The 26,514-nt window shown below is 40.2% G+C and overlaps 1 protein-coding gene across 2 annotated transcripts in view; it reads left to right on the top strand.

The window, feature by feature from the left end:
- The window catches only part of ARSB (arylsulfatase B), a 165,123-nt gene extending 138,912 nt beyond the window's left edge, over nt 1–26,211 (top strand). The window contains exons 4-5 of one of the 2 annotated variants that reach the window (XM_058568027.1): nt 22,623–22,745; nt 23,553–26,211. In XM_058568027.1, the coding sequence (XP_058424010.1) occupies nt 22,623–22,745; nt 23,553–24,038 (609 nt within the window). In that variant the 3' untranslated portion in view covers nt 24,039–26,211. The remainder of the gene's footprint in view (nt 1–22,622; nt 22,746–23,552) is intronic. The other variant, XM_058567979.1, reaches the window with a different exon arrangement.
- The last annotated feature ends 303 nt before the right edge of the window (nt 26,212–26,514 follow it).

Genomic DNA, 26,514 nt, shown 5'->3' with positions numbered 1-26,514 from the left:
GTCTCTCCAGCCCGGGATGGCCAGCAGGTTCCCAGGCTGCCCCTTCTGTGTGTCATTCCATGAGTGTGCGGGGCGCCTGACAGCCGGCACTCCCCAGGAGGCACTTTTGGGATTGTGGATGTGACAGTTAACACAAAGCTTTTAGGGAGAGGACTGAGGCTTCAGGAACCTCGGGATGTCTGTCTGCTGGACTTCGTAATCGAGCTGCCAGATTCAAATCAGCATCTACAAATTCAAGACCATTTAAGGCAAGTGCTTTCTGAAACTGGACCTTTTCAAGTTGATCTGAATCGCTGGTGGCACCTCGTTGAACATGTCATTCTCTTAGTCAGTTGTAGGGCAGACACCATCTTTGCTCGCTGTCTCAGATGTGTTCCGGTTTTCTTTGGAAAGAGAGACTGTGTTCTGAATCCTGGTTCGTGTGAGACCTTGAGAGTCTCAAAATATGGAACATCCTTAGTTTCAACTGGGCTGCTGCCAAGAGCTGGGGTAGGCTAGAAAGCGTTGTCTCAAATTTTTGTGTTCTTATCTTTGGCAGGCAGCACCTCGTGGCCCTCATTTCAGTGATTACAGGGTTGGTGTGACATGTGGGGTTTGGCCCATGGCATAGCGGCACTGTGGAGGGCTGACCTTGGGAGAGCACCAGCCGCCTTCAATTTTCTGCAATGCAATTGTTGCCGCTGCTGGCCCAGAGTAAGCTCCCGGGGTCAGGAAGGGCGCATCACCCACCTGCCCAGCGAGGCCGAGCCAACCCGACAGCCATCATGGGCTGACTCCACGGGCAGGGGCCCCTTTCCAAATTAAGTATGAAATTAGCATTATTTCATCCTTATCCAAAAATGTGCTCAGATCCTAGCCACATCTTTCCTGCGCCCTGGAATATGAACTGTACGACTCAGGAAGAACACGGCCTGCAGCAAGCCGTTTTGGACCATGAGGCTTTGTGGTTGGGCTTTCACTAAATGCCATGTTGGGGGCGGCGAGTCTTTCTTCTTTCATCCCTAGCCAGAGAACAGACGACTCAGCCTGGTTCATGCTCATCATCTTAATCACAGACTGAAGATGAGTATTTTGGGTTAGTTTCCCTTTTTTTTATATACACAATGCCTATTTATAGCTATTTGCTGACGGACTCCACCAATTACTTGAAAAACTTGTATTTAGAGAGAGACAGACTAAAAATGTGAATTCAGTGGAGAGCCATGGTTCTGCATTAGATTAGCCTGTTGTGCGGCAGGATCAGAGTGGAGATGGTGGTTGGCACATGGACAATGATGTCAGAATTGGAAAGGGTCAGTGTTATGACTTTAATTGGAGGATGATTGGAGGAAATACACACTATTCCATCTGTCTTATCTTTGTTATTACAAACTCACTGGACCCCTGGTTCATGCTTGTTATGGACATTATATGTTACAAGCCCAGTGAAATTGCTTTCTCCATAGTCATCAATGACATCCTACTTGCCAAAACCAGTGCTTGCCTTCCCTGCTTTCTCATCCTTCCCTGTCTTTGACAGTAACCATTTCTCCATGGAATAGTTCCCCTGGCCCCTGAGGCATTCTTCTAGTCCAGCTCCTCCTCCTCAGTCCTTTGGAAGCTCCCTCTCCTCTGCTTTGCCTTTCACGTGTTGGTTCTCTCTGGAGTTCCAGCCTCTGCCCCTTTCTCTTCTCAGTCCATGTGTTTCTATTATTTTAACTACAGCAGGAAGATTTGGAGATAAGGCACCAGTTTGGGAGTTCAGGACTTGGCGATGCGCATGGGACGTCAGAGAGAGCTGCCTGTAGAAGCCATCTCATGGGCAGTCAGGTATACAGGATTTCTCTGACTCTCACCCTTACTTTTCACCCTGGGCACAGGGCCAAAAAAAGCAAGGTGGCCCCTGGGGGAAGCAGAAAGGTGATGGAGCCACAGAGCATACTTCAACTGCTGTCCATGGAGGAGAGGGGAGGGGCAAGCTGAAGCAGTTGAACCTGTGTTGATGGTCGAGGGCAGAAACCAGAGATGGATGTCAAATTCCCTCTCTGCAAATGCGGGATTGGAGCATGATGAGAGGAGCAATGTGTGATGAGGCAAGAAGGCTGGACGCTGGCCACAGGTTAGCCTGGGTTAGAGGCCCTGGGGACTGGACAGGCTGAACAGTCTGGGTAGGAGATAAAATTTTGAAGTCTGGAATACCCAGGGGAATGTTGAGCATTGAACCTCGGGGAATGAAAACATCTAAGAGATGAACGGAAAGAAGAAAAAGCAAAGGAGGCTGAAAAACAGTATCAGGCAGAAATAATAACTAACCTTGAGGGAGCATTTTCTCTGTGCCGGGCACCGTGGTAAGTGCTTTGCACGCATTCGTCACACTTTCTTTACCTGTCACGTGCACCCTGTCCCTTAGGGCCCAGCTCGATGAGCACTACCTTCCTGGGTCCTCCCAGGCAGTTACTGTCTCCTCTGGAATCGCCTAGCACTTTGTGCACTTTAGTCACTCAGTCAACAAATGTGTATTCCACTATTTTAGAATTTATGGTATTGTAACGAAATTATTTTATTATTACCTGCTGGACTCCAGGTAATAATATTCATTCTGAAGATTTAGTATCTAGCATGTACAATGATCAAGAAAACAAATATTTGCTTAATAGGCAAATGAAGGAGTAATATAAAATAGGATCTTTATTCAAGATTCAATTTGAGCCAAAGTATAAGAAGATCTCTCGTCAACCTGTTTCAGATATAAATTGCTTAATTTACTAGGAGGTTCATGAGTTGAGGATTCTCTGAATGGCTGTTTTCTGTTTTGGTTTACACTGCTCAATGGACACTGCTGACTAATGTCAGACATTAACCAACTGTTGAAGTTTCCCTGTAACACAGGCACGTTCTCTGAATACTGATTATGCACAATTCAATAATGATTAACACTTGAACTCTGTCTAGGCTGAGCAAGCCACATCAAAGCTCTTTTTTCACTAAGACTTTTAAAATATCAGATATGGACTGAATGAGTAGGTGTCGGAGAAACTGACTTTCTAAACTGAAAATCATAGACCGAGATTCATTTGAAATGTCATGCGGAGTGCATGTATAAAAATTATGAGCATTTTGATTCTTCCCTTGTAGGTAATAAATAACGTCTATAATATTCCTCCTCACCTTTTTCTGATTAGCTTTATGTCTGGCATATTTTCCCTGACACTCTTGTTTCATGTTGTAAAGATTTCGCCAGAGAGAGACAGGATTCTAAATGAGTAGTGTGGGTGTAACAGAAAACTTACAGCGGTCAGGTTGAAGTCCAGAAATATGGGGCAGGATGAGTTTGGTGGGGAGTTCGTAATGGTGCTCAGGCCTCCCTGTTTACCCTTCTCCAGAGTATGTACCTGCACAGGCCCCGAGGGGCGGGGCTGGCCTTGAAGGGCGAAGGGCATGTGGCCCACTGTAACCCAGACCCACAAACCAGCTCTACTGTCCCCCAGTGCTGACACGGCTCCCCAGGTCCCTCACTCTCTGCACCTGTGCCTTGTGGGCCCATCTAGCAGAGTGCCGTGGGCCACTGGCTTTCACCCTGGGGTCCTTGGAGTCCAAGGGGTCCTGTGGGGACTGCTGACAGTGAACCCAGGGAGAGGTGGGATAGCTCTGCTTTTGGCTGTTTTATATGATGGGCAGCTGCATAGAGTTTGTCTGGAGGGAAGAGCTATGTCAAGACTTTCGCCAGTGTAATAGAGGCTGCTGCCAAAGATGGTAATTTCAGGTTATTGGAGGTGACGGAAAACCAGGCAGCCTGTGTTGGGCCAGGCTGGACCTGGCAAGAGGCCAGGGCTGAGCTGTGCTGGGCTCAGGGAGCCGGAGTTAAGTACTGAGGTGACTGTGGGGGTCAGGTGATCCCAGTGTACAACCAGAATTGGGAATCCCTGTTCCATTTCACTTGATTTTCACCATTTTGGCCAGAACTTTGGTTTAGCATATAGAATTTAGAAGATGTTACCGCATTTTTTCCACACAATTTCCTTTTTTTGTTCGTTCATTCTTTCATTTTAAAACCTCTTTATTCGAGTATGATTTTTTTATTTTATTGAGGTCATATTAGTTGATAACATTGTGTAATTTCAGGTGTACATGATTATGTATCAGTTTCTGTATAGACTGCATTGTGCTCACCACCAATAGTCTAGTTTTTGCCCATTACCATACATATGTGCCCCTTTACCCCTTGTGCCCACCCTCTCATAACCACTAATCTGTTCTCTTTATCCATGTGTTTATCTTCCACATATGATTGAAATCAAATGGTGTTTGTCTTTCTCTGTCTGACTTTTTTTGCTTAACATAATACCATCAAGGTCCATCCATGTTGTTGCATATGGGACAATTTTGTCTTTTTTTATGGCTGAGTAGTATTACATTGTATATATACACCACATCTTCTTTATCCATTCATCATTTGATGGGCACTTGGGTTGCTTCCACGTCTTGGCTATAGTGAATAATGCTGTAATGAACATAGGGGTACATAAGCCTCTTTGAATTGTTGATTTCAAGTTCTTTGGATAAATACCCAGTAGTGGGATAGCTGGATAGTATGATATTTCTATTTTTAATTTTTTGAGAACTCTCCATACTATTTTCCATAGCAGCTGCACCAGTTTGCATTCCCACCAGCAGTGTATGAGGGCTCCCTTTTCTCCACATCCTCTCCAACATTTGTTATTTTTTGTCTTGGTAGTTATAGCCATTCTGACAGGTGTAAGGTGATATCTCATTATAGTTTTGATTTGCATTTCTCTAATGATTAGTGATGTTGAACATCTTATCATATGTCTGTTGGCCATCTGTATATCTTCTTTAGAAAAATGTCTGTTCATATCCACTGCCCATTTTTTGATCGAGTTGTTTGTTTTTTTGTTGTTAAGTTGTATGAGGTCTGTATATATTTTGGAAATTAATCCCTTGTCAGATATATGACTTGCAAATATTTTCTCCCAATTGGTAGGTTGTCTTTTCATTTTGTTTATGGTTTCCCTTGCCTTGCAGAAGCTTTTTAGTCTGATATAGTCCTGTTTATTTTTTCTTTTGTTTCCCTTGCCTGAGTAGACATGTATTTGAAAAGATATTGCTAAGACTGATATCAAAGAGTGTACTGCCTATATTTTCTTGTTTGAGTTTTATGGTTTCAGGTCTTACATTCAAGTCTTTAATCCATTTTGAGTTAATTTTTGTGTATGATGTGAGATAATGGTCTGCTTTCACTCTTTTGCATGTGGCTGTCCAGTTTTCCCAACACCATTTATTGAAGAGACTTTCCTTTCTCCATTGTATGTTCTTGGCTCCCTTGTCAAAAATTAGCTGTCCACAGATGTGTGGTTTTATTTTTGGGCTCTTAATTCTGTTCCATTGCTCTGTGTGTCTGTTTTTGTGCCAGTACCATGCTGTTTTGATTACTATAGCTTTGTAGTATATTTTGAAGTCAGGGATTGTGATGCCTCCAGCTTTGTTCTTTTTTCTCAGGATTGCTTTGGCTATTCACGGTCTTTTGTTGTTCCATATAAATTTTAGGATTCTTTGTTCTATTTCCGTGATGAATGTCATTGGGATTCTGATTGGGATTGCCTTCAATCTGTAGATTGCTTTAGGTAATATGGACATTTAACTATGTTTATTCTTTCAATCCATGAGCGTGGAATATCTTTCCATTTCTTTATGTCTTCTTCAGTTTCTTTCAGTAATGTCTTATAGTTTTCAGTATACAGGTCTTTCACCTCCTTAGTTAAGTTTATTCCTATATATTTTATTCTTTCTGTTGCGATTGTAAATGAGATTGTATTCTTGACCTCTCTTTCTGCTAGTTCGTTATTAGTATATAGAAATGCAACTGATTTTTGTAAGTTGATTATGTACCCTGCAACTTTGCTGTAGTTGTTGATTATTTCTAATAGTTTTATATTGGAGTTTTCAGGGTTTTCTATATATAGAATCATATCGTCCGTAAACAGTGAGAGTTTTACTTCTTCCTTTCCAATTTGGATACCTTTTATTTCTTTTTCTTGCCTAATTGCTCTGGCCAAAATCAGCAATACTATGTTATATAGGAGTGATGAGAGTGGGCACCCTTGTCTTGTTCCTGTTCTCAGAGGGATAGCTTTCAGTTTTTCACCATTTAGCATGATGTTGGCTGTGGGTTTGTCATATATGGTCTTTATTGTATTGAGGTTCTTTCCTTCTATACCCATTTTATTGAGAGTTTTGATCATAAATGATATTGGATCTTGTCAAGTGCTTTCTCTGCGTCTATTGAGATGATCATGGATTTTTATTCCTCATTTTGTTAATGTGGTGTATGACATTGATTGATTTGTGGATGTTGAGTCATCCCTGCATCTGTGGTATAAATCCCACTGTATCATGGTGTATGATCCTTTTAATGTATTGCTGTATTCAATTTGCCAATATTTTGTTGAGGATTTTTTCATCTATGTTCATCAAAGATGTTGGCCTGTAATTTTCCTTCTTTGTGTTGTCCTTGTCTGGTTTTAGTATTAGGGTAATACTGGCCTCATAGAATGAGTTAGAAAGCATTCCATCTTCTTCAATTTTTTGGAAGAGTTTGAGAAGGATAGGTATTAACTCTTCTTTGGATGTTTAGTAGAATTCTCCAGAGAAACCATCTGGTGCTGGACTTTTATTTTTTGGGAGGTTTTTGATTACTGTTTCAATCTCTTTACTTGTGATTGGTCTATTCAGATTCTCTATTTCTTCTTGATTCAGTTTTGGGAGGTTGTATGAGTCTAAAAATTTATCGATTTCTTCTAGATTGTCCAGTTTGTTGCCATATAGTTTTTCATAGTATTCTCTTATAATCCTTTGTGTTTCTGTGGTATCTGTTGTAATTTCTCCTCTTTCATTTTTAATTTTATTTATTTGAGCCTTCTCTCTTTTTTTCTTAGTGAGTCTGGCTAAGAGTTTGTCAATTTTGTTTATCTTCTCAAAGAACCAGCTCTTAGTTTCATTGATCCTTTCTGTAGTTTTTTTTTAGTCTCTATTTCATTTATTTCTGCTCGAATTTTTATTGTTTCCCTTCTTCTGCTGACGTTGGGCTTTGTTTATTCTTCCTTTTCTAGTTCTGTTAGGTGTAGTTTAAGATTATTTATTTCAGAATTTTCTTGTTTGTTGAGGTAGGTCTGTATAGCTATGAATTTCCCTCTTAGTACCACTTTTGCTGTATCCCATAACAGTTGGTATGTTGTGTTTTCATTTTCATTTGTCTCCAGGTATTTTTTGATTTCTCTTTTGATTTCTTCAATGATCCAGTGGTTGTTCAGTAGCATGTTGTTTAGTCTCCATGTATTTGTGACTTTCCCAGCCTTTTTCTTGTAGTTGATTTCTAGTTTCATAGCATTGTAGTTGGAAAAGATGCTTGATATGATTTCAATCTTCTTAAATTTATTGAGGCTTGCCTTGTTTCCCAACATATGGTCTATCTTTGAGAATGTTCCATGTGTACCTGCTGTTTTTGGATGGAATGTTCTATGTATATTTGTTAAGTCCTTCTGGTCTAGTGTTTCATTTAAGGCCACTGTTTTCTTGTTGACTTTCTGTCTGGATGATCTGTCCATTGATATAAGTGAAATGTTAAGGTCCCCTACTATTATTGTGTTGCTGTCAGTTTATTCCTTTGGGTCTGTTAATAGTTGCTGTATATACTTTGGTGCTCTTGTGTTAGGTGCATATATATTCAAAAGTGTTATGTCCTCTTGGTGGAATGTCCTTTTTATCATTATATACTGTCCCTCTTTGTCTCTCTCTCTCTCTTTTTTTTTATCTTGAAGTCTGCTTTGTCTGATATAAGTAGGGCAACACCTTTCTTTTGGTTGCCATTTGCTTGGAGTATTGTCTTCCATCCCTTCACTCTGAGCCTATGTTTGTCTTTAGAGCTGAGATGTGTTTCCTAGAGGCAGCATATTGTTGGGTTTTTTTTTTTTAATCCATCTAGCCACTCTGTGTCTTTTGATTGGGGAATTCAATTCATTTACATTTAGAGTGATCATTTTTATATGAGGGCTTAATATTGCCATTTTATCTCTTGTTTTCTGGTTGTTCTATATTTCCATTGTTTCTTTTCCCTTGTATTTCTGACTGCCATTTCAGTTTGGTGGTTTTCTGTAATGGTTTTCTCAGTTTTCTCTTTATTTATGATTTGTGGCTCTGGTCTGATTTTTTTGTTTAGAGGTTACCATGAGGTTTGTATAAAAGATCTCATAGATGAGAAAGTCCATTTTCTGATAGCCTTTTATCTCCATTGGCCTAAGCAGGTTCCATCCCTTACCTCTTACCCTTCTGAGTTATTGTTGTCACAAATTATTCATTTTTGTACTGTGAATTTGTGACTGAATTGAAGTATTTATAGTTATTTTTGATGCTTATAGTTATTTTTTGATTCCCTTTATCTTTTTTGTTATAATTAGGTATTTATTAGCCTATTCTGATATAGAGCTGCAATTTTCTGATTCCATCTATCTATTTATCTGCTTGCTCCAGGTTTTGTAAACCTCTGCTTTTTCATTTCAGATGGGAGGGCTCCTTTCAATGTTTCTTGTAAGGCAGACCTAATGGCAATGAACTCCCTCAGCTTTTGTTTATCTGGGAAAGCTTTTATTTTTCCATCATATCTGAAGGATAGTTTCATGGGATAGAATATTCTTGGCTGAAAGTTTTTCTCTTTTAGTATTTTGAATATATCATTCCATTCTCTCTTAGCCTGTAAGGTTTCTGCTGAGAAATCTGTTGAAAGCCTGATAAGGGTTCCTTTGTAGATTATTTTCTTCTGCCTTGCTGCCATTAATATTTTTTCTTTGTCATTGACTTTTGCCCATTTTAATAGTGTATGACTTGGAGAGGGTCTTTTTGCATTGATGTAATTAGGAGTTCTATTGGCTTCATGTATTTGTAAGTCCAGTTTCTCCCCCAGGTTTGGGAAGTTATCAGCTATTATTTCTTTGAACAAGCTCTCTGCTCCTTTCTCCCTCTCTTCTCCCTCTGGAATACCTATAATCCTTCTGTTGCTTTTCCTAATTGAGTCAGATATTTCTTGAAGAATTTCTTCATTTTTTTTAAATCTTAGTTCTCTCTCCTCCACTATCTGAAGCATTTCTATCCTCTAAATCACTAATTCTGTCCTCTATAACATCAGTTCTGTTTCTTATGGTTTCTAGATTATTTTTTATCTCATTAATTGTGTTCTTCATCTCTAGAATTTCTGTTTGGTTTTTTATAGAGTTTCAATCTCTTTGGTGAAGTATTCCTTCTGCTCATTAATTTTATTCCTGAGCTCATTGAACTGTCTTTCTGAGTTTTCTTGTAACTCTTTGAGTTTCTTTATGACAACCATTTTGAATTCTCTGTGATTTAGATTGTAAACTTCTGTGATTTCAGGATTGGTTTCTGGAGAGTTGTGATTTTCCTTCTGCCCTGAAGTGTTACTGTAGTTTTTCATGGTGTTTGATGAATTGATCCTTTGCTGGTGCATTTGTGGTAATATCCAGTCACAGATTCCACCTGCTACTGCTGGAGGGGAGCAGGGGCTGTGTTTTCTGATCTTGCCCTGTCTGCTGGAGGTTGTGCAGGTAGGGCTGCTCTGCGTTTGCATGGGCTGGCTGCAGCCACTCTGCAGGTTCTGCTCACATGGGCAGAGCCTCTGCACTGGGCAGGTGGGTTGCACACCATAGGTGAGCCCTCTGTGCTCAGCAGGTGGGTGACTCTCACATGGGTGGGGCCACTGTGCTTGGCAGGGGACTGGCTGAGCTGCTGTGCTAGGTGGGAGGGGCATCTACGAGGGGGCTGAGCCACCACTCAGCAGGTCCCACAGGCTACTGTGCTCCGTGGGCAGGGCGCCTTCTGAGCAAGCGGGGCACCTTCTCACCTACTGTGCACTCAGTGGGCAGGCGCCTTCATGGGGGCAGAGCTGCCACTCAGTGGGGAGCGTTCCCATGGGTGGGGCTGTCATGCCCAGTGGGCACTCCCACAGGCTGGGCTACCACTCCAAAAGCGTTTGCTCAGGCTGGGCTGCCCTCGCCTCCTCTTATAGTCATGTTGGCTGCTGTGTGAGGATCTGCGACCTGGCTTGCTGCCGTCAGGAAGGGTGAGAGGTGCACTCACCTAGTTCCACTGCCTCCGGGATCCAGTCCACCCACCTTCAGATGCACGGCTGCATGGATCTCTCAGATGTCCTGTTGTGCTGTGCAGGGAATCCTCTGCTAGTTAATGAATGTCTATTTAGTTGTAACTTAGAGAGGTGAGACAAAGGGAACAACTCACTCTGCCATAATGCTGACATCACTCTCTATTAAGGTATGATTGACATACAAAAAGCTGTACATATTTAATGTATACAACTTGATGAGTTTTGAGATAAGTATACATCTGTGAAACCATCGCCACAATCTAGGCCATAAGCATATCCATCACCTCCCAAAGTTTCCTCCTGCCCCCTTTATTTATTATTTTCTTGTGCGTGTTTGTGTGTGTTATCACTTAACATAAGATCTATCCTTTTAGCAAATTTTTAAGGACACAATATGGTACTGTTAACCATGGGCACCACGCTGTACAGTAGATCTCTAGAACTTATCCATCTTGCATAACTGCAACTTTGTCCTCTTGACTAATACCTCCCCATTTCCTATAATTTTCTAACAATACCTTGTCCCCTTGGCAGCTGATTCAGATCTCACAGTTGTTACAGAGTTGGGCAGCTGATCACACCTTGATTTTTATGGCTGTCAATCAAAGGCCGTAGGTTCAACCTAAATTGAAATGATTTCTTTCAGTTGGTCAATCCATTTATCTATGTACCCAGGCCTATGGTAACTGCTATGGGAATTCAAGAGACCTGTAACTGGGACTTTTATACTTAGATGCACAGAATACTCACCACCCGTAGGACCTCATGTCATCCTCAAAATCATCCTGTGAGGTAGGCATTATTTTTATCCTTGTTTTACATAAAAGGAAAGAGGAAACCAGAGTGGTTAAATGACTTAATAAGATAATAGAAGGAAATTATTCTAAAGGCTACTAAAATGCACAGTGGTTTCTCTGAGTTCCTTTTCAGAACTAGAGAGTAATGGCATAGGGAATGCTGCTGCAAAATTCCTAACAGTCCTGTAAACCTCAGCTCTGGAGCTGGGCGGGCCATATGTGTGGCTGCTAGGGACTTTTTTCATCTCTGAAAATTAAGGAATGAGGATCAGTAAAGCATCAGCTCAGAGTGTGGGGGTTCTAGCCAGTGTTTTGGGGGAAACTATTTTTAAATAAAAACTCCTATTTTGGGATCCAGAATGATTTTTAAAAACAAAAATCAAGACAACAGTGAACGCATTCACATCTGGGTGTGTAGTCCTTACCACACAGCAAGATGAGAGGCAGCCATGGCCTGAGCTCGCAGTTTTGGGGACGTGTAAAACCCTGAGCAGACTAGAGATTTGATCCACATGTGCACCAAGCGCGTCTGAGTGGATCCCAGACTAGCTGGCACAATAATGACCTTAGTGATTTGAACTTCACTGTGAATTTGGGATCCTTTGAACTTTTCCTGGATTGAGCCATGGAGAAATGGTCAGCCAATCAAATGTTTAGTATAAATAAAACTTCAGCGTAAATAAACTCTAAGAGGCACATTTGACTCACATAATAAACTAACGAACAAGCTACTTTCAAGAACTTTTAACTTAAGCACAAAAGTTGAATGTAGTTGTGCTAATTAAACCTAAGTCTTACCTGTTCATTAAAAAACATACCTGGCAAGATTCCATATTAGGAAATACCTAATACCTTTTGCTGTAAGGAAATATCCATATGCCGTTGAAGATGCCATTAAGATGGCTTCACACTAGCCGGAAGAATAAATGGGTCATTTGAGGTAGAATAAAATTTTAAACTGATCTTTATAATTTATGAAAGTGATCAAAAACAAAAGGAGCCCAATGGAAACGAATGGCAGGCCACTAACAGGGCAGAAAAGGGACTAAACCCTAAAAGGGGCGAATTAAAGCTTCCGCTACAGTAATGCTTTCTCCTCCTAACCCTGTTCAAACTCTGGGACATGACTGGGGGAGCGAATATAAGTCCTCTCCAAACCTAGACCAGAAAAGTGGTTTGTTTTGTTTTGTTTTCTGGTATAATAATGACCTCTGCCTACTTTTCTCCTCTTTGTAAGGTCTTCATTAAAATAATATAAAAGAAAAAACCTATATTATACTGATGATAGCTAGCATTCAGTGACAGTTATTGGCAGACATTAATACCTATTTCATAGAGCTTTTGCAAGGATTACATGCATACATAGGAGTTAACATACATTGAACACTTAACAGAGTGTTTTATGTTTATAAGCATGTAGTAAGTGCTTATGGGTGTTAGCTGGTATTGTCTTTACTATTGACAATGTTGACAGTAGTCTTACAGTATACCAGACACTGGGCTAAGCACTGTGTATGCCTTATCTCACTTGCTATTGTTATACTAATTTTATATATAGTAAACTGAGGCATGGGAAGTTCAGAAAGTTGCCCAAGATTGCATGATTGGTAATAAAAACATTTGTTGTGCACTTACTATAGGCTGGACATAGTGATAATAAATGTTTCCAATGTGTTATCACATTTAGGCCCCACAACAATCCTGTGAAATAGGTGATATTATCCTCATTTTACAGATGAGGAAATTGAGGCCTAGGGAGGCCAGCTAACACCTCGGGTCACACGGCCAGTGAGCGGGGGGTGCTGAGATTTGAACCCAAGCAGTCTGGTTCCAAAAGTGCTTGCACAGTACTCCTGTGCCCTGCGGCCTTCTGGGAGAGGGGAGGCAGGGGCTTCACTTCAATCACAGAGCCCTTTCCTCGGTCTTCATGGTCCTCATTACCAGCTCTAACAGTGCTTTCCTTCAGGGTCACAACATTAACTCTTCCTGAGCCCCGTTTTCCAGCCACACCCAACTCATCCTACTTGAATAACATTCCAGAGAGGGAGAGACCCAGAGCATTCCTTCACCCCCAAACTGATGCTTGGGACTCCTCACTGCCCTGCCTGATTTTCTCTAGGCATGAAAACTTTGTTTTCTGTGAACTTTCCTCTTCTTATTTGCAAGTCAGCTAACATGTTTATTTTATTTAAGCCTTGTGTAGTTAAAAGTCTCAACGATTACATACCAAAATGTTAACAGCAGCTAATAAATTTGCAGATAATTCTAATTTACCTTTTCATACATTTTTGCTTTTTCCAACTTATATACAATAAACATATAAATTACATAGTCAGAAAAAATAATGTATTTTATAAAACACAATCATAGACTATATTAGACAGTAGTTTCCAAAGAGTCAGGAGGTTGCAGTGGACAGCCAGGAGGGCAGTGTTGCCTTTCATGAACAACGGAAGATCCAAAGTGTCCGCAGGCATCTTTCAGTCTCTTCCTCATTTGATGAATTCATCACTGTCATTAATTAGTGTCTTTCAAATTATATTTTAGCCACAGACCCTTTTTTAAACAAAAATGTAGAGAAATACAATATAATTAGCAAATACTACAGATTCTTTTAAACTGAACTAATTGAAATGGAGATGGGGAACCTAGACCCCCACCCACTAACTCACCATTCTATCTAAAGACAACTCCCAAGGTACTTCTAGAACCCCTTCTGGCCCTGGAGTACACAGTTCTCCACTGAAACCATTGGTCTACCTCATTCTGGAAGCTTGAATTCCTTCAGATTTCCAGAGGTTGCTCAGATAAGGAGCTCTATAAGTTTACTACATATTATGTAAGATAGTAATTTCCTTCATTTGCCCTAAAATTTTTTGCTGATCTCCTTTTTACATCCCAAATCAATATACATGACTAATCCATCTTATAACTGAGTATTTCTGTCTGGCTTGAAAGCTTTATTATCTCAGAGGTGGCTTTCAATTCAGAAGGAAAAGAGAAAGATTTGTTTGTTTGTGCTTCCCTCTGAACTCCGTAGTTTCTGCCCAGAGGTTAACAAATCCAATTCCCTTTTCTCATTCATCAAGCTGATGGATGGAATATTTGACACATCTGATTCATGGTTGGAATGCTTCTGCTGTCTTGACTTTTGTGATGTTTTGTTGAATCAATTTTCTTCCTCATATTATTTTCTTCTTCTCTGCCTCATTTGGTAGTAGTTTTCCTTTGGCACTCAGTATTCTGTCTCTGGGCTTCTGCTTTCCCCTTGCTTCACTCTCCAAACAAATAGTCCATTTCCAGGGTTCAATGATCACTGCATTGTAGATGGTGCTCAAATCAGTGTGTGCCTGCAGTCTCTCATATAGGGTCCAATGCTTTAGCTTCAACATGTAGTGGATATTTCTACCTTGAGTTCATATTAATTCTTCAAAGTCAGTGTGCCTAATTCCAGAATTGTAGTATCACCACTATTTCCTGCCCCAACATCTCTATTCTACTAACATCAACAATATTCTCCCAACAATCAAACTTGAAACCATGGAATTTTATTTTTTATAACCTAAAGTCACTAAACATCTTGGATTTTACCTTCAGAACTTCTCTTAGATATCTTTTTGCTCATCACTTCATGTCATAGAGTTTCAGAACACAATGCTTTCTTACCACATAGATGTTAATCAGTAAATATTTCCTAAATCTGGATCTAGTCTAACTCTGTCCGAGAAATTCCGAAAGTCATTAACATTCTAAGAAATTTCCGCATCCTGTCTCTCATCTCAGCAGACTATCTAATACACTATCAATTTAATAATGAAAATACCAATTTAATAATTCAAAATCGCTTATGTATATAGACACAAAAATCCTCAACTAGCAAATGGAATTCTGCAATGTATAAAAAGGATTATACACCATGACCAAGTGGGATTTATCCCAGGAATGTAAGGTTGGTTTAACATCCCCAAATCAATTAATGTAATACGGCATATCAATAGAATAAAGGACAAAAAATACATGGTAATCACAATAGATGTAGAAAAAGCTTTTGACAAAATTCAACACATCTTCATGATAAAAGCACTCAAACTAAGAATGGAAGAGGATTTCCTCAGCCTAATAAAGGGCATCTACAAAAACCCACAGCTGGTATCACACTTAATGGTGAAAGATTGAATTCTTTCCCCCTAAGATCAGGAACAAGGAAGGATGTCTGCTCTCACCATTTGTTTCAGCCTTATGTTGGAAATTCTAACAAGGGAGTTAGGCAAGACAAAGATATCCAGATTGGCGTGGAAGAAGTAAAACTATCTGTATTTGTAGATGACATGACCTTGTATATAAAAAAATATAGTCAACTAAAGAACTATTAGAACTAATAAACAAATTCAGTAAGGTTGCGCAATTCAAGAGCAATATACAAAAATCAATTATATTTCTATATAGTAGCAATGAATAAACCAAACACAAAATTAAGAAAACCATCCCATTTGAAAAAGCTGTATTTTGAAAACTACAAAACATTGTTCAACGAACTTAAAGAAAACCTAAATAAATGGAGAGACATCCCATGTTTATGGATCAGAAGACCGAATATCAGTAAGATAGCAATACTCCCCAAACTGATCTACAGGTTTTATGTAATCCCTAACAGAATCACAGCTGGCTTCTTTGCAAAAATTGATAACCTGATCCTCAAATTCATAAGAAAATTCAAGGGACCCAGAGTAGCCAAAGCAATCTTGGAGGCAAAAAAGAAAAATGGTTGAAGGACTCACATTTCCTGATTTCAAAACTTACTACAAAGCTACAGTAATCAAGATAATGTGATACTGGCATAAGAAAAACATATAGATCAATGGAGCCAGAAATAAACCCTCACATTTATGGTCAATTGATTTCCACCAAGGATGTCAAGACAATTAAATAGGGAAAGAATAGTCTCTTCAACAAATGGTGCTGGGACAACTGGATTCCCCCATGCAACAGAATGGAGTTGAACTCCTACCTCCCACCATATATAAATGTAATTCAAAATGAATCAAAGACCTAAACATAAGAGCTAAAACTACAAACTCTTAAAAGAAAACATAGATGTAAATCTTCATGACCTTGGATTGGTCAATGGTTTCTTAGATATGATCCAAAAGCACAAGCCACATAATAAAAATCAGATAAATTGGAATTCCTCAAAATTAACTTTCATTTTTCAAAAGACACTATCAACAAAGTGAAAAGACAATCCATAGAATAGATAAAATGTTTGCATCTGATAAGGGACTGTATCTAGAATATAAAGAACTCTTACAACTAAACAATAAAGAGACAAATAACCCAATTAAAAACGGGCAAAGGATCTGAATAGACATTTCCCCGAAGAGGATACGCAAATGGCCGATAAATACATGAAAGGATGCTCAACTTCATTAGTCATCAGGAAGATACAAATCCAAACCACAATGAGATACCTCTTCACACCCACTAGGATGACTATAATTAAAAGACAGACAATAACAAGTGTTGACAAGGAAATTGGAACCCTCAATCACTGCTGGTGGGAATATAAAATGGATCAGCCCCTTTGGAGCAGTCCTGCAGTTCTTCAAAAGATTAAATATAGAGTTACAATATGATTCAGCAATTCCACTCCTTGATGTATACCCAAAAGAAATGAAAACATACCTGCACACAAAAACTTGTACATGAGTGTTCATAGCAACATTTTTCATAATAGCCAGAGAGTGGAAACACCAAATGTCCATCAACTGCTGAAGAGATAAATAAAATCAACATGTCTATACAATGGAATATTAGTCAGCCATAAAAAGGAATGCAGTACTGCTACATGTTACAATACGGATGAACTTTGAAACCATTATGCTGAGTTAAATAAGCCACATATTGTATGATTCCAATTATAGGAAATGTCCATTTATATGAAAAGACCACATATTATATGATTCCATTTATAGGAAGTGTCCAGAATAGGTAAATCCAAAGAAACAGAAAGTAGCTTAAGGGTTACTTAGAGCTAGAGGGTGTGGGATGAAATGAGGAATGACTGCTAATGGTGCAGGTGTAAAATGGTATAAAGAAATGGTGTGAAATTTATTGTGATGATTGCACAACTCTATGAATATGCTAAAAACCACTGAATTTTACACTCTAAAGGAGTGAATGGTATCATATGTGAATTATATCTTAATAAAGCTGTTAGAAAAAAATAGTTCAATCTTTAAAAAAATATTTCAATTCCTCTTGTGTCTCTCTATTGATGAGAAGGAAAAATGACAATACCTCAGCTTCCCTTGAAGTTGCTTCACCCCATCTATCCAACGATCTTACCTAAACCTCCAACAGCAATTGCAGCACTGTCCTTCAAATGCACTTGATTATTGGGACTGCTTCTCTCATTCTTCAGTCTAAAATTCCCTTCTTCACCTTTTGTTTATCCAATTTTTAGTCATTCATTGTTTCAGTAAGCATTGTTGAGTGCTTGTCGTTGATGTGCCAAGGCACTGGGCTACACTTTGGGGTTATAGAGATGTGTCAGACTTAGGCCATACCCTAAGTTTTTTTACACTAGAAGAGGGGTGGGATGGAGTGGTAAATAATGAAGAGATGCATCTTTCAAGTCTTACCTGAAGTCCTACTTCCTTCATAAGTCTTTCCTCTGTGCTTCAGCCTTTATCAACTTCTTCCTACCATGACCTTTTATAATATTTACTGTTTGACCTTAACCATATTCTGCCTCGGGGTGTTATTTAACCATTTCATCCTAATTAATTTGTAAGATTACAAATACACGGAGCCCTTGTGTATTAGTTTTCTATTGCTGCTGTAACAAATTACCACAAACTTAGTGGCTTAAAATGACACAGATGTATTATCTTATAGTTCTGTAGGTCAGAAGTCCAACATAGTCTCACAGGGCTAAGCTCAAGGTGTCAGCAGTGCTGTGTCCCCTTCTGGTGGTCTAGGATAGAATCCATTTCCTTGCCTTTCCCAGCTTCTAGTGGCGGCCCACATTCCTTAGCTCAAGGCACCCTTCTTCCATCTTCAAACCCAGCAACGTTGCATCTCTCTGACCCTTCTTCTGCGGCCACATCTCCCTCTGACCACAGTCAAGAAATAGTCTGTGCTTTTATGGACTCATGTGATTAGATTGGGCCCACCCAGATAATCTGGGGTAATATCCACATCTCAAGGTCCTTACCCCTAATCATATTTACAAAGTCTCTTTTGCCACGTATGGTCACATAGTCATAGGTTCTAGGGGGATTAGTCATGGACATCTTTAGGGGCTGTTACCCTACCCACCACACCCTGTTTTATATACTTCTTTGTATTACAGCGTATGAGCCTCGTACCATGTTGACAATAGATGGAAAAATATGTACTGTACAAACACTAACAACAACAACAACGACAGCTAATACTGGGGTATCTGTACTTCAGACAAAGTAGACTTAACAGGGGAAAACATTATTAGAGATAAAGAGGAGTTTTTCAAAATTATAAAAAGAGCAATCTTCCAGAAAATTATAATGCTTCTAAGTTTGTAAGCACTTAATAATATAGTGTCAAAATGTGTGAAGCAAAAAATGAGAGCACTAAAAGGAGAAATAAACAAATTCTCAATCATAGTGAGAGATTTTTAACAGAACCCTCTCAATAACGGATAGAACAAGCAAGCAAACCAAAAGTCATCACAAATAAAAAAGATCTGAATCTCATAGTGAGCAAACTGTGACATATATGATACAGAGGTCACTGCACCCAACAACTTGAGAATATGTGCTGTTTTCAAGAGAGAACGGCACATTTAGCAATTTAGCAGAGTCACTGGATAGAAGGTCAATATGCCAAAAAGTCAATTGAATTTTTATATACCAGGAACAAACATTCAGAATATGAAATGTATTTTAAAATATTGTTTATAATAGATTCAAAAAAGATCAACCAACTAGGAGTAAACCTAAGAAAAGGTGTAAGACTTCTACACAGAAAATCATAAGACATTGTCAAGAGAAAAATTTTAAAAACCTAAATGAATGTTGGGATCCACCACACTCATGACTTGTAAGCCTCAATATTTTAAGACACCAATACTCCCAAACTGATCCCTGGAGTCACTACTATCCTAATCAATCTCCCAGCAGCTCTTTTGTGAAACTTGACGAGCTGATCCTAAAATGTATATTGAAAATGCAAAAGGCCAATAATGATTAAATCAATCTTGAAGATCACGAAGTTGGGGATTTACACAATTAGATAGAAAAACTTATAAATCTACAGTAATTAAGACAGTGTAGTATTAGCACAAGGATAGACAAGTAGACCAGAGGACAGAATAGAAACTCTAGAGCAGGCTGTCCAATGCAGTAGCCACTAGCCACATGTGGCAATTTAAGTTTAAATTAATTAAAATCAAATTAAAAACTCAGTTCCTCAGTTGCGCTAGCCACATTTCATGTGCTCAGTAGCCACATTTGACTAGTGGCTGCTGCATTGGACAGCGCAGATTAGAACATCTCCATCACTGCAGAAAGTTCTATTGGAATGTGCTGCTCTAGAGACAGACTCACCACATGTGGAAATACGATTTTTGACAAAGATGTCACTGGAGATGAGTGGAAGAGAACTGTCTTTTCAATAAATGGTGCCTTCCATTGATAGCCATATTTTAAAAATAAATCTTGATTTCTACGTCACTTCATACACAGAAATCAATCCCTGGTGGGTTCTAAGTCTAAATGTGAGCGGTTGTGGAATTTTCATGCAATGGAATACTAGCCAGCAATGAAAATGCATGAGGTGCTGGGAACAGACTGAACCTCAACACCAAGGGTGACTCTCACAAACATTACGTTGATCAGATAGAGGCAGAAATGGAAGAGGACGTGCTGTGTGTTTCCATTTATACAAAGTTCCGAAGCAGGCAAAAAAATCTCTACTGTTTAAAGTTAGGATGGCCGTTACCCCCGGGAGGGGAGGGGAGTAACTGGAGGCTGCAAACGTGGGTTTCTGAAGTCCTAGTGACGTTCTTTCTTGAGTGCAGGGGAGAGTCCACTCTTCATCAAGTGTGATTTGTGCTCTTTATAGGTGTTATTTAAAAATTGTTAATTGTTGCAAAGATTGTTAAGTCTGAAAGTATCAGATATAGGATATGGAGAAATGGGGAGATGACTGGTAGGAGGGCCAACTAGCATGTGTTATAAAGTTGGAAGTGTGTGTGCCTTGCAACCGGACAGTTCTACTTCTAGACACACACCCTAGAGAAACTCTTGCACATGTGCACAAGGAGATGTGGGCAACCATGTTTGTTGCAGGATATCTTATAATAGCAAAAAAAAAATTAAAGCAGCCTAGATGCCCATCAACAGGGGAATGGATAAATAAAATGTGGTATTTTTATGTAGTGAAAAATTAAACAGTTAAAAGAAATATATGTACATTTATTATCACAGAACTCTAAAAATACTATAGTGGACGAAAAAGTAGCTTACAGAATATGTATAGCATAACACAGACGTACATCTTTAAAGTATAGACAGTACTATATATTATTTCTTGACACACATATATGTTACTGAATTTTAAAGTGGCTGAAGGAAACTCTGTACACTGAAGTGATGACAGCAGCAGCTTCGCGGGGAGTGGATGAAGGGACTGGGATTGAGGATGGGGACAAAGGAGACTATCACTTCATCCTCATGGCCCTGTTTCTTTTATTTTTTAAAAAAAGCAAATATGACAAAATGTTAACATCTGTTCGTTCTGGGTGACGGCTCAGAGTGTTAGCCATATTATTCTTTGTAAATTTCTCTTTGTTTAATTCCTCAAAATGAAAAAAAATAACGTTGAGATAACAGCATCTTTCATCATTTAGTCTTCAACTTATTTATTGTTTAGGTATTTTATGTTCCTATTTGTTTTAAGAAAAAATGTGTATAAGTATAGCTGAGATAGCTAAATTTCCTTTTTTTGTGTCTGTTCACAAAGCATACTTATTTTATTTAACATTCTTTGGTATCAAAACATGGCCTTTCTACAGACTTGTGAGGAGTAGGTCATGAGGGCGCGCAGTTCTACCACAGTCTGTAAATGGAGAATGCACTTCCTGTGATAGACGTCCTCATGTGCCTCAGTCACTAGGAGCATCTGTTTGTACTAGAGCCAAAATGGCCACAAGCAAACAGAGAAACGAGAAGTCGAAAAGATTTCCCCCGTGGTGCTAATGATTTGTTGGTACGTGATTGTTAAGACTGAAGGTCTGAAACACCAGTGTTTACTGGCTCAGTCTCCAGTCTGTCTCTCCAGGGTCATTTCCACAAGAGTGACAAAAGAATGGGACCCTGCCTTTCCCACCACTGACAGTGCTTCCTGCATTAAACCCTGAGCAGCACAGAAGTCCCCTCTGGCAGGGAGGAGGCTGCTCTCCAGGTCCTTTGTAACGGGAAGACAGACAGACGCCGTGCTGGAGAGTGCACCCTTCCAGACACATCACACACACGGCTGTTCATCACTGTCAGGTAGTCTAGCAACCTTTGGAAGTGCACCCACGGTGACTGCTGTGACCATATTTGAAAAGTTGACAGATAAACGTGGACTTAAAACTAAATATTATACAGTTAGGTCCTAAGTTGAGGCTTTTAGGGAGGAGTTGCCCTCACAGATCCCCCAGGGTCTTCAACTAGAGTAGAACTCAGGTCTCTCTTGCTGCACCTTATTTCCTCCTCCCCACCGGGGGTGAAGGAGGGAGGTATCCAGAAGACAGAACTGAGCATGCTCAATTCAGACCCCTTTGTCTGTCTAGTTTCGGAGCCAGCCTGTCCTCAGGATGTATGTCAGACTCTGGTCTGCTCTCAGCTGTGCGCTCTGAGGGAGCCCAGGCGGTGTCCAGCAAGATCAGTGATGGGTGCTTTAGTCTTTCTAAGTCAAGGGTCAGTTATTAGCAAGGCTTCTGCGAGGGGGCAGGTTTTATTAATTGCTGCCATCAAAAACCTGATGATGAATTAATATAAGACCTCAGATGATAAATTAATGTAATCCATGATACCAACCAATAATTTGTATATCAGATTCATTCTTACACCCATAATTATCCTGTCGGAATAGTTAACTGAACATTGCTCACTTACTTTTAGATTTCGTAAGTATGGTTAAAAAAATAAATATATGTACTATTTATCGTGGCATGCTTGAATTCTCATCGCTTGAGATAGACTCTATTAAAACGTACATTTTATAATATATTATCTACACAAGTATATATATACACACACAGAAAATGTATTTATTTAATTAAGTCATTTAGCAGCAAAAACAAAACACACAAAAAACAACCCACTGTGCTGTAACACTGTTCTGCATGTGGCGAGCTATACGTTGGCAGAACATGGTGATTTTTGAGGATGAATTAGTGTTCTAATCTCTCTGAGATTTCCTTTATATTTGTGGTGGTTTATGACTGACGTTTAAGGTAACTGTAGCTTTCTGTTAATATTTAATATAAGATTCATTTTTGTGGCAGGATACACATTTACTCTCCAGCGTTGAATAAAAGCTACTGCTCTGCAAGAAGGACATAAAATGTTGATTTATAACAACACATTCCAATAACAGTGATCTAATTCTTCCAAACCATTTCTTCGCAGGTCCTGGGAAGAGCATGTCTCCAGAAAAGTATGATTCTTCTCTTCCAGAATATTCGGCCTTCAACACATCTATCCATGCTGCAATCAGACACAGGAACTGGAAACTCCTCACTGGCTACCCAGGTAGGATGCTTACATTTCCCACCAGAACATGAAGGAGAACTTACCAAAAACAACTGCCTTTTGCAAAACATATCTCTGGGGCTGCGGAATGAGGCAGCCGAATGAGGAGGAGTGGTGTAATCTACTGGTCCTGGCCAAAAAAAATTTGAGAATTAACTGTAGGGAGGAGTGAAAGGAAGAAATGCCACTCTAATGCTTCATAAAAAATAGGGATTTCAGGTATGTGTGGCTATCAAGCACAGCACATATAGCTAGCAAAGAGAATCTCTGAAAGCTACATCCTCAACCAGTGGTGCAGCTGCCAGAGGAGGTTGCTTCCTCTGAACACATTCTCTAAAAGTAACATCTTTTAAATACTTTTTAAGTATGTGGTATGATGGTTAAGCCTGTGATGCAATTAAACAGTGATTAAAATGAAGACATTCTTGGCATCTGCAGCAAGACAATTCTTCGTTGTTCAAGACTATCCCATGTGTTGCAAGACATTTTAGCATCCCTGGCCCATGACGACTAAATGCTAGTAGCACCCCCCCAAGTCATTGTGACAACTAAAATCCCTCCCCCCACATACATGTGCATACATGCACATTCCTGGACTCCCCTGGTTGGGAAGCAGTGAGACATGTCTAGTTAAAACTCCAGAAGTCAGAGTCTGAGACAGGTCTAGACACAGCATCAAGGGCCGCATCTTTTTCATGTGTCCGTGCCCACAACTCTGCTCACCCTTGTCCCCCAGACTCCTTCCTCAAAGTCAGAACCTGCCTACCATGCTCCTTCCCCATATAAACTGTTGTATTTCTTCGCCAGGCTGTGGTTACTGGTTCCCTCCACCATCTCTGTACAATGGTTCTGCGATACCCCCACTGGACCCACCGACCAAGACCTTCTGGCTCTTTGATATTGATCGGGACCCAGAAGAAAGACATGAGCTGTCGAGAGAATATCCTCATGTCGTCCAGCAGCTCCTCTCCCGTCTGCAGTTCTACCACAAACACTCAGTGCCCGTGTACTTCCCGGCACAAGACCCCCGCTGTGACCCCAAGAGCACTGGGGCTTGGGGCCCTTGGATGTAGGATGTCAGGCGGCCTGGGGAGCAGGAAAACCTCTCTGTTGCAAGTTGGACGTCAGGCCTTTTCTTGTGTGACTCTTTTCTCATTTGTTCTCCCCACCTGTGTTCATCCAGCCTTTCTCTCACTCCTAAACCACATGAGGTGTCTAATTTCAACCCCTAGTGCATGTAAGAAGCTGATAAAATCTGGAACACTCCTGCTGCTGGCTGGGGCATGTGTCTAGAGGAGAGGGTGACTGGGTTCATCCCCTTTTTCCTGAGCTCTGGGGCAGCTGGAACTTGATTTAAAATAAGAAGTTATTGAGTCCTGGCGGCTGGAGCAGCTGGCTCTTTTTGTCTCACAAGTCAGATGTTAGATTCCCCTCTGCCCATAGCCAGGTTTTATTGGAGTGACTCACATTTTTTGTAACAAATGAAGGGAGCAGACAATTGTTAATGGTTCTGTTGGCTGCAGGCTCTCCCTGTCTGTGAGAGATTGTGTTCAGGCATTCCATGTGAGTAACCCGCCTCACTTCACCCCTCACTGCCTCATCTCGTTCCTCACCTCGTCACTCATCCGTCACGGAGCATGAGGCCCATTTCATTGTTAAGGTCAGCATGGCAATATGCCTACTCCTTGGTTTTGGTTTTTACAATAAAGAGATGTGTTTTTATCCCCAAGTTTTTTCCCAGCTGTTGCTCATTTTGTCTAGACCTCCTGCCGCCCCCCACCCCCTATGGCTCTTTTCCTTCCCTTCCTTTTGACTCAGGCGTTCTGTGCCTGGGAATGCGGCTTTGCTTCTCCGTCACAAGCACCACTGATTTTTGGAACACTGCTGAGCCCTGCCTGCCTTTTGCCCCAAACACTGAAGCTAGAGCCCTGCCCAGAGAAGGTGGTTGAGTATGGCTCTGTGAGCCTGCTCACAGTGGACACGAAGAGGGCTGGGTGGGGATGCCTGGGTCTGTGTCGTCTGTTTGGGGAGGTGTTTTCTAGTGGAGTGGAGTTTATTATCATGAAGGCGGCTTTGTCTCATAATATATTGAGTTGCACTGCTGTTCCCTAGCAGTGAGGAGAAGCCTTGGGAAAGATAACGTTGTCGTCAGGTGATGGAAAGGGCGGTATGGAAAAGGAAATGGCCAGCATCTGGGATACTGGGCCCTGGTAAAGCAAAGAAGGGCACATCCACATTTCTCTCATTCTCTCAGTTTCACTGCTTGTGTTGAGGTTCTGGGGTCAGGGAAAGAAGATGCACAGAAGGACCTGCCAGCCCTTTCTCATTCCCACTAACGTCTTACTGATACAGATCAGTCCAGATTAGCTCCAAAGAGTGTCAGACTTGGAGAAATATGTGCAAAAACTTTACTTTTTTTGTGCATTAGTTCCTTCACTGCTTATCACTAGTGCCTAGTACATAGAAGGCACTCAATATACACTTTAAAAATTAATGAATGAATGACAAATGAGTAAATGAGCAAGTCTCACACCACAAAAGGTGCTGGTCCAATGGGCTGGATACAGGGGTAGTATAAATGTCTTCCAACCTCTGCTTTTCTGCTCTTGAGCTGCCCTCCTGGGGTAGGAGCACAGTCTGCCTGCGTATCTGAGCAGTCACAAGATGCACCATAGTAAAGTTGTAATGTCCTCTCCGGGGGCGGGGGCATATGCCTACCAAAGGTACTCTTTTGCCAATAATCCTCAGTTCTGTTCTTCATAGGACGCTAGAAACTAAGCCCACCAAATAATAGGATATAGGTTCTGGTACAGCCATCCTGCAATTCAGCAGCAATATTTTCTGGTCACTACTAACTTGTATGAAATTATGGTGATTGGAAGGAAGTGGTGCTAGAACTAATGACACCTATTACCAACATGTACCCTACTCCTGGGTTGGCAAACAGCTGGCCAAAATGCTGTTACCTCTTGCTCCCAAGCCTGTGGCAGATATTATGAACTAACTGAGCCGAGATGTTCCTTCTGGATCCTTCTAATCCCAGGGCTGTTGGTAGCCATTAATGCTATAAGATTGGAGGCCATCAGTACATGACACCTATTTGCCCTCTCTGCTGTGCTCCCGGCAGCTGTCTCCAATTCCAGTTCCTTGATTGCTGCGTTCAGTCTGGATGTTCTGCACTTGATGGATTTAAAAGGAATTTTCAAGACTAACTTTTTGTAAAACTTTTGAGTCTTTATTGTATCCATCATAGAATGTATCTCATTATATTTTCTTCTTCTGTACAAGAATGTGAACAGATTCATATGTTGTCATTAGGAGTTTCAGTGTTATTTCTTTCTGAATTTGATTGCCTTTAAAGAAGGGTTTCATTTATTTAATTGTTTTACTTCATTGTTTCTTTGTTACTACACAATTGTTCCAGATTTGGGAGACAAAAAAAAATTAAATGTATCTTTTAAAAATGTGTCAGCCATGAGTATGAGGTTTCCATTTGGGTGATGAAAAAGTTCTGGGACTAGTTGGTGGTGATGGTTGCACAACATCATTGAATGCACTTAATGCCACTGAATGGTACGCTTTAAAATGGTTAAAACGATAAATTGTAAGTTCTGTAGTTTTTACCACAATTTTAAAAATGTGTCAGCCCATTTTATGGTATGTGAATTATATCTCAATAAGGCTATGAAGTAAATAAATATAGCAAAACTATCAGAGCTAAAAAAAAAATGTGTCAGTCATTTCCCCAAGTATACAAGCTATAAGATAA

The sequence above is a fragment of the Diceros bicornis genome, chromosome 1 (assembly GCF_020826845.1).
Source record: "Diceros bicornis minor isolate mBicDic1 chromosome 1, mDicBic1.mat.cur, whole genome shotgun sequence".
Taxonomy (NCBI): Eukaryota; Metazoa; Chordata; class Mammalia; order Perissodactyla; family Rhinocerotidae; genus Diceros; species Diceros bicornis.
Note: the sequence above shows the minus strand (reverse complement) of the source record. Positions and strands in the feature narration are given on the sequence as shown.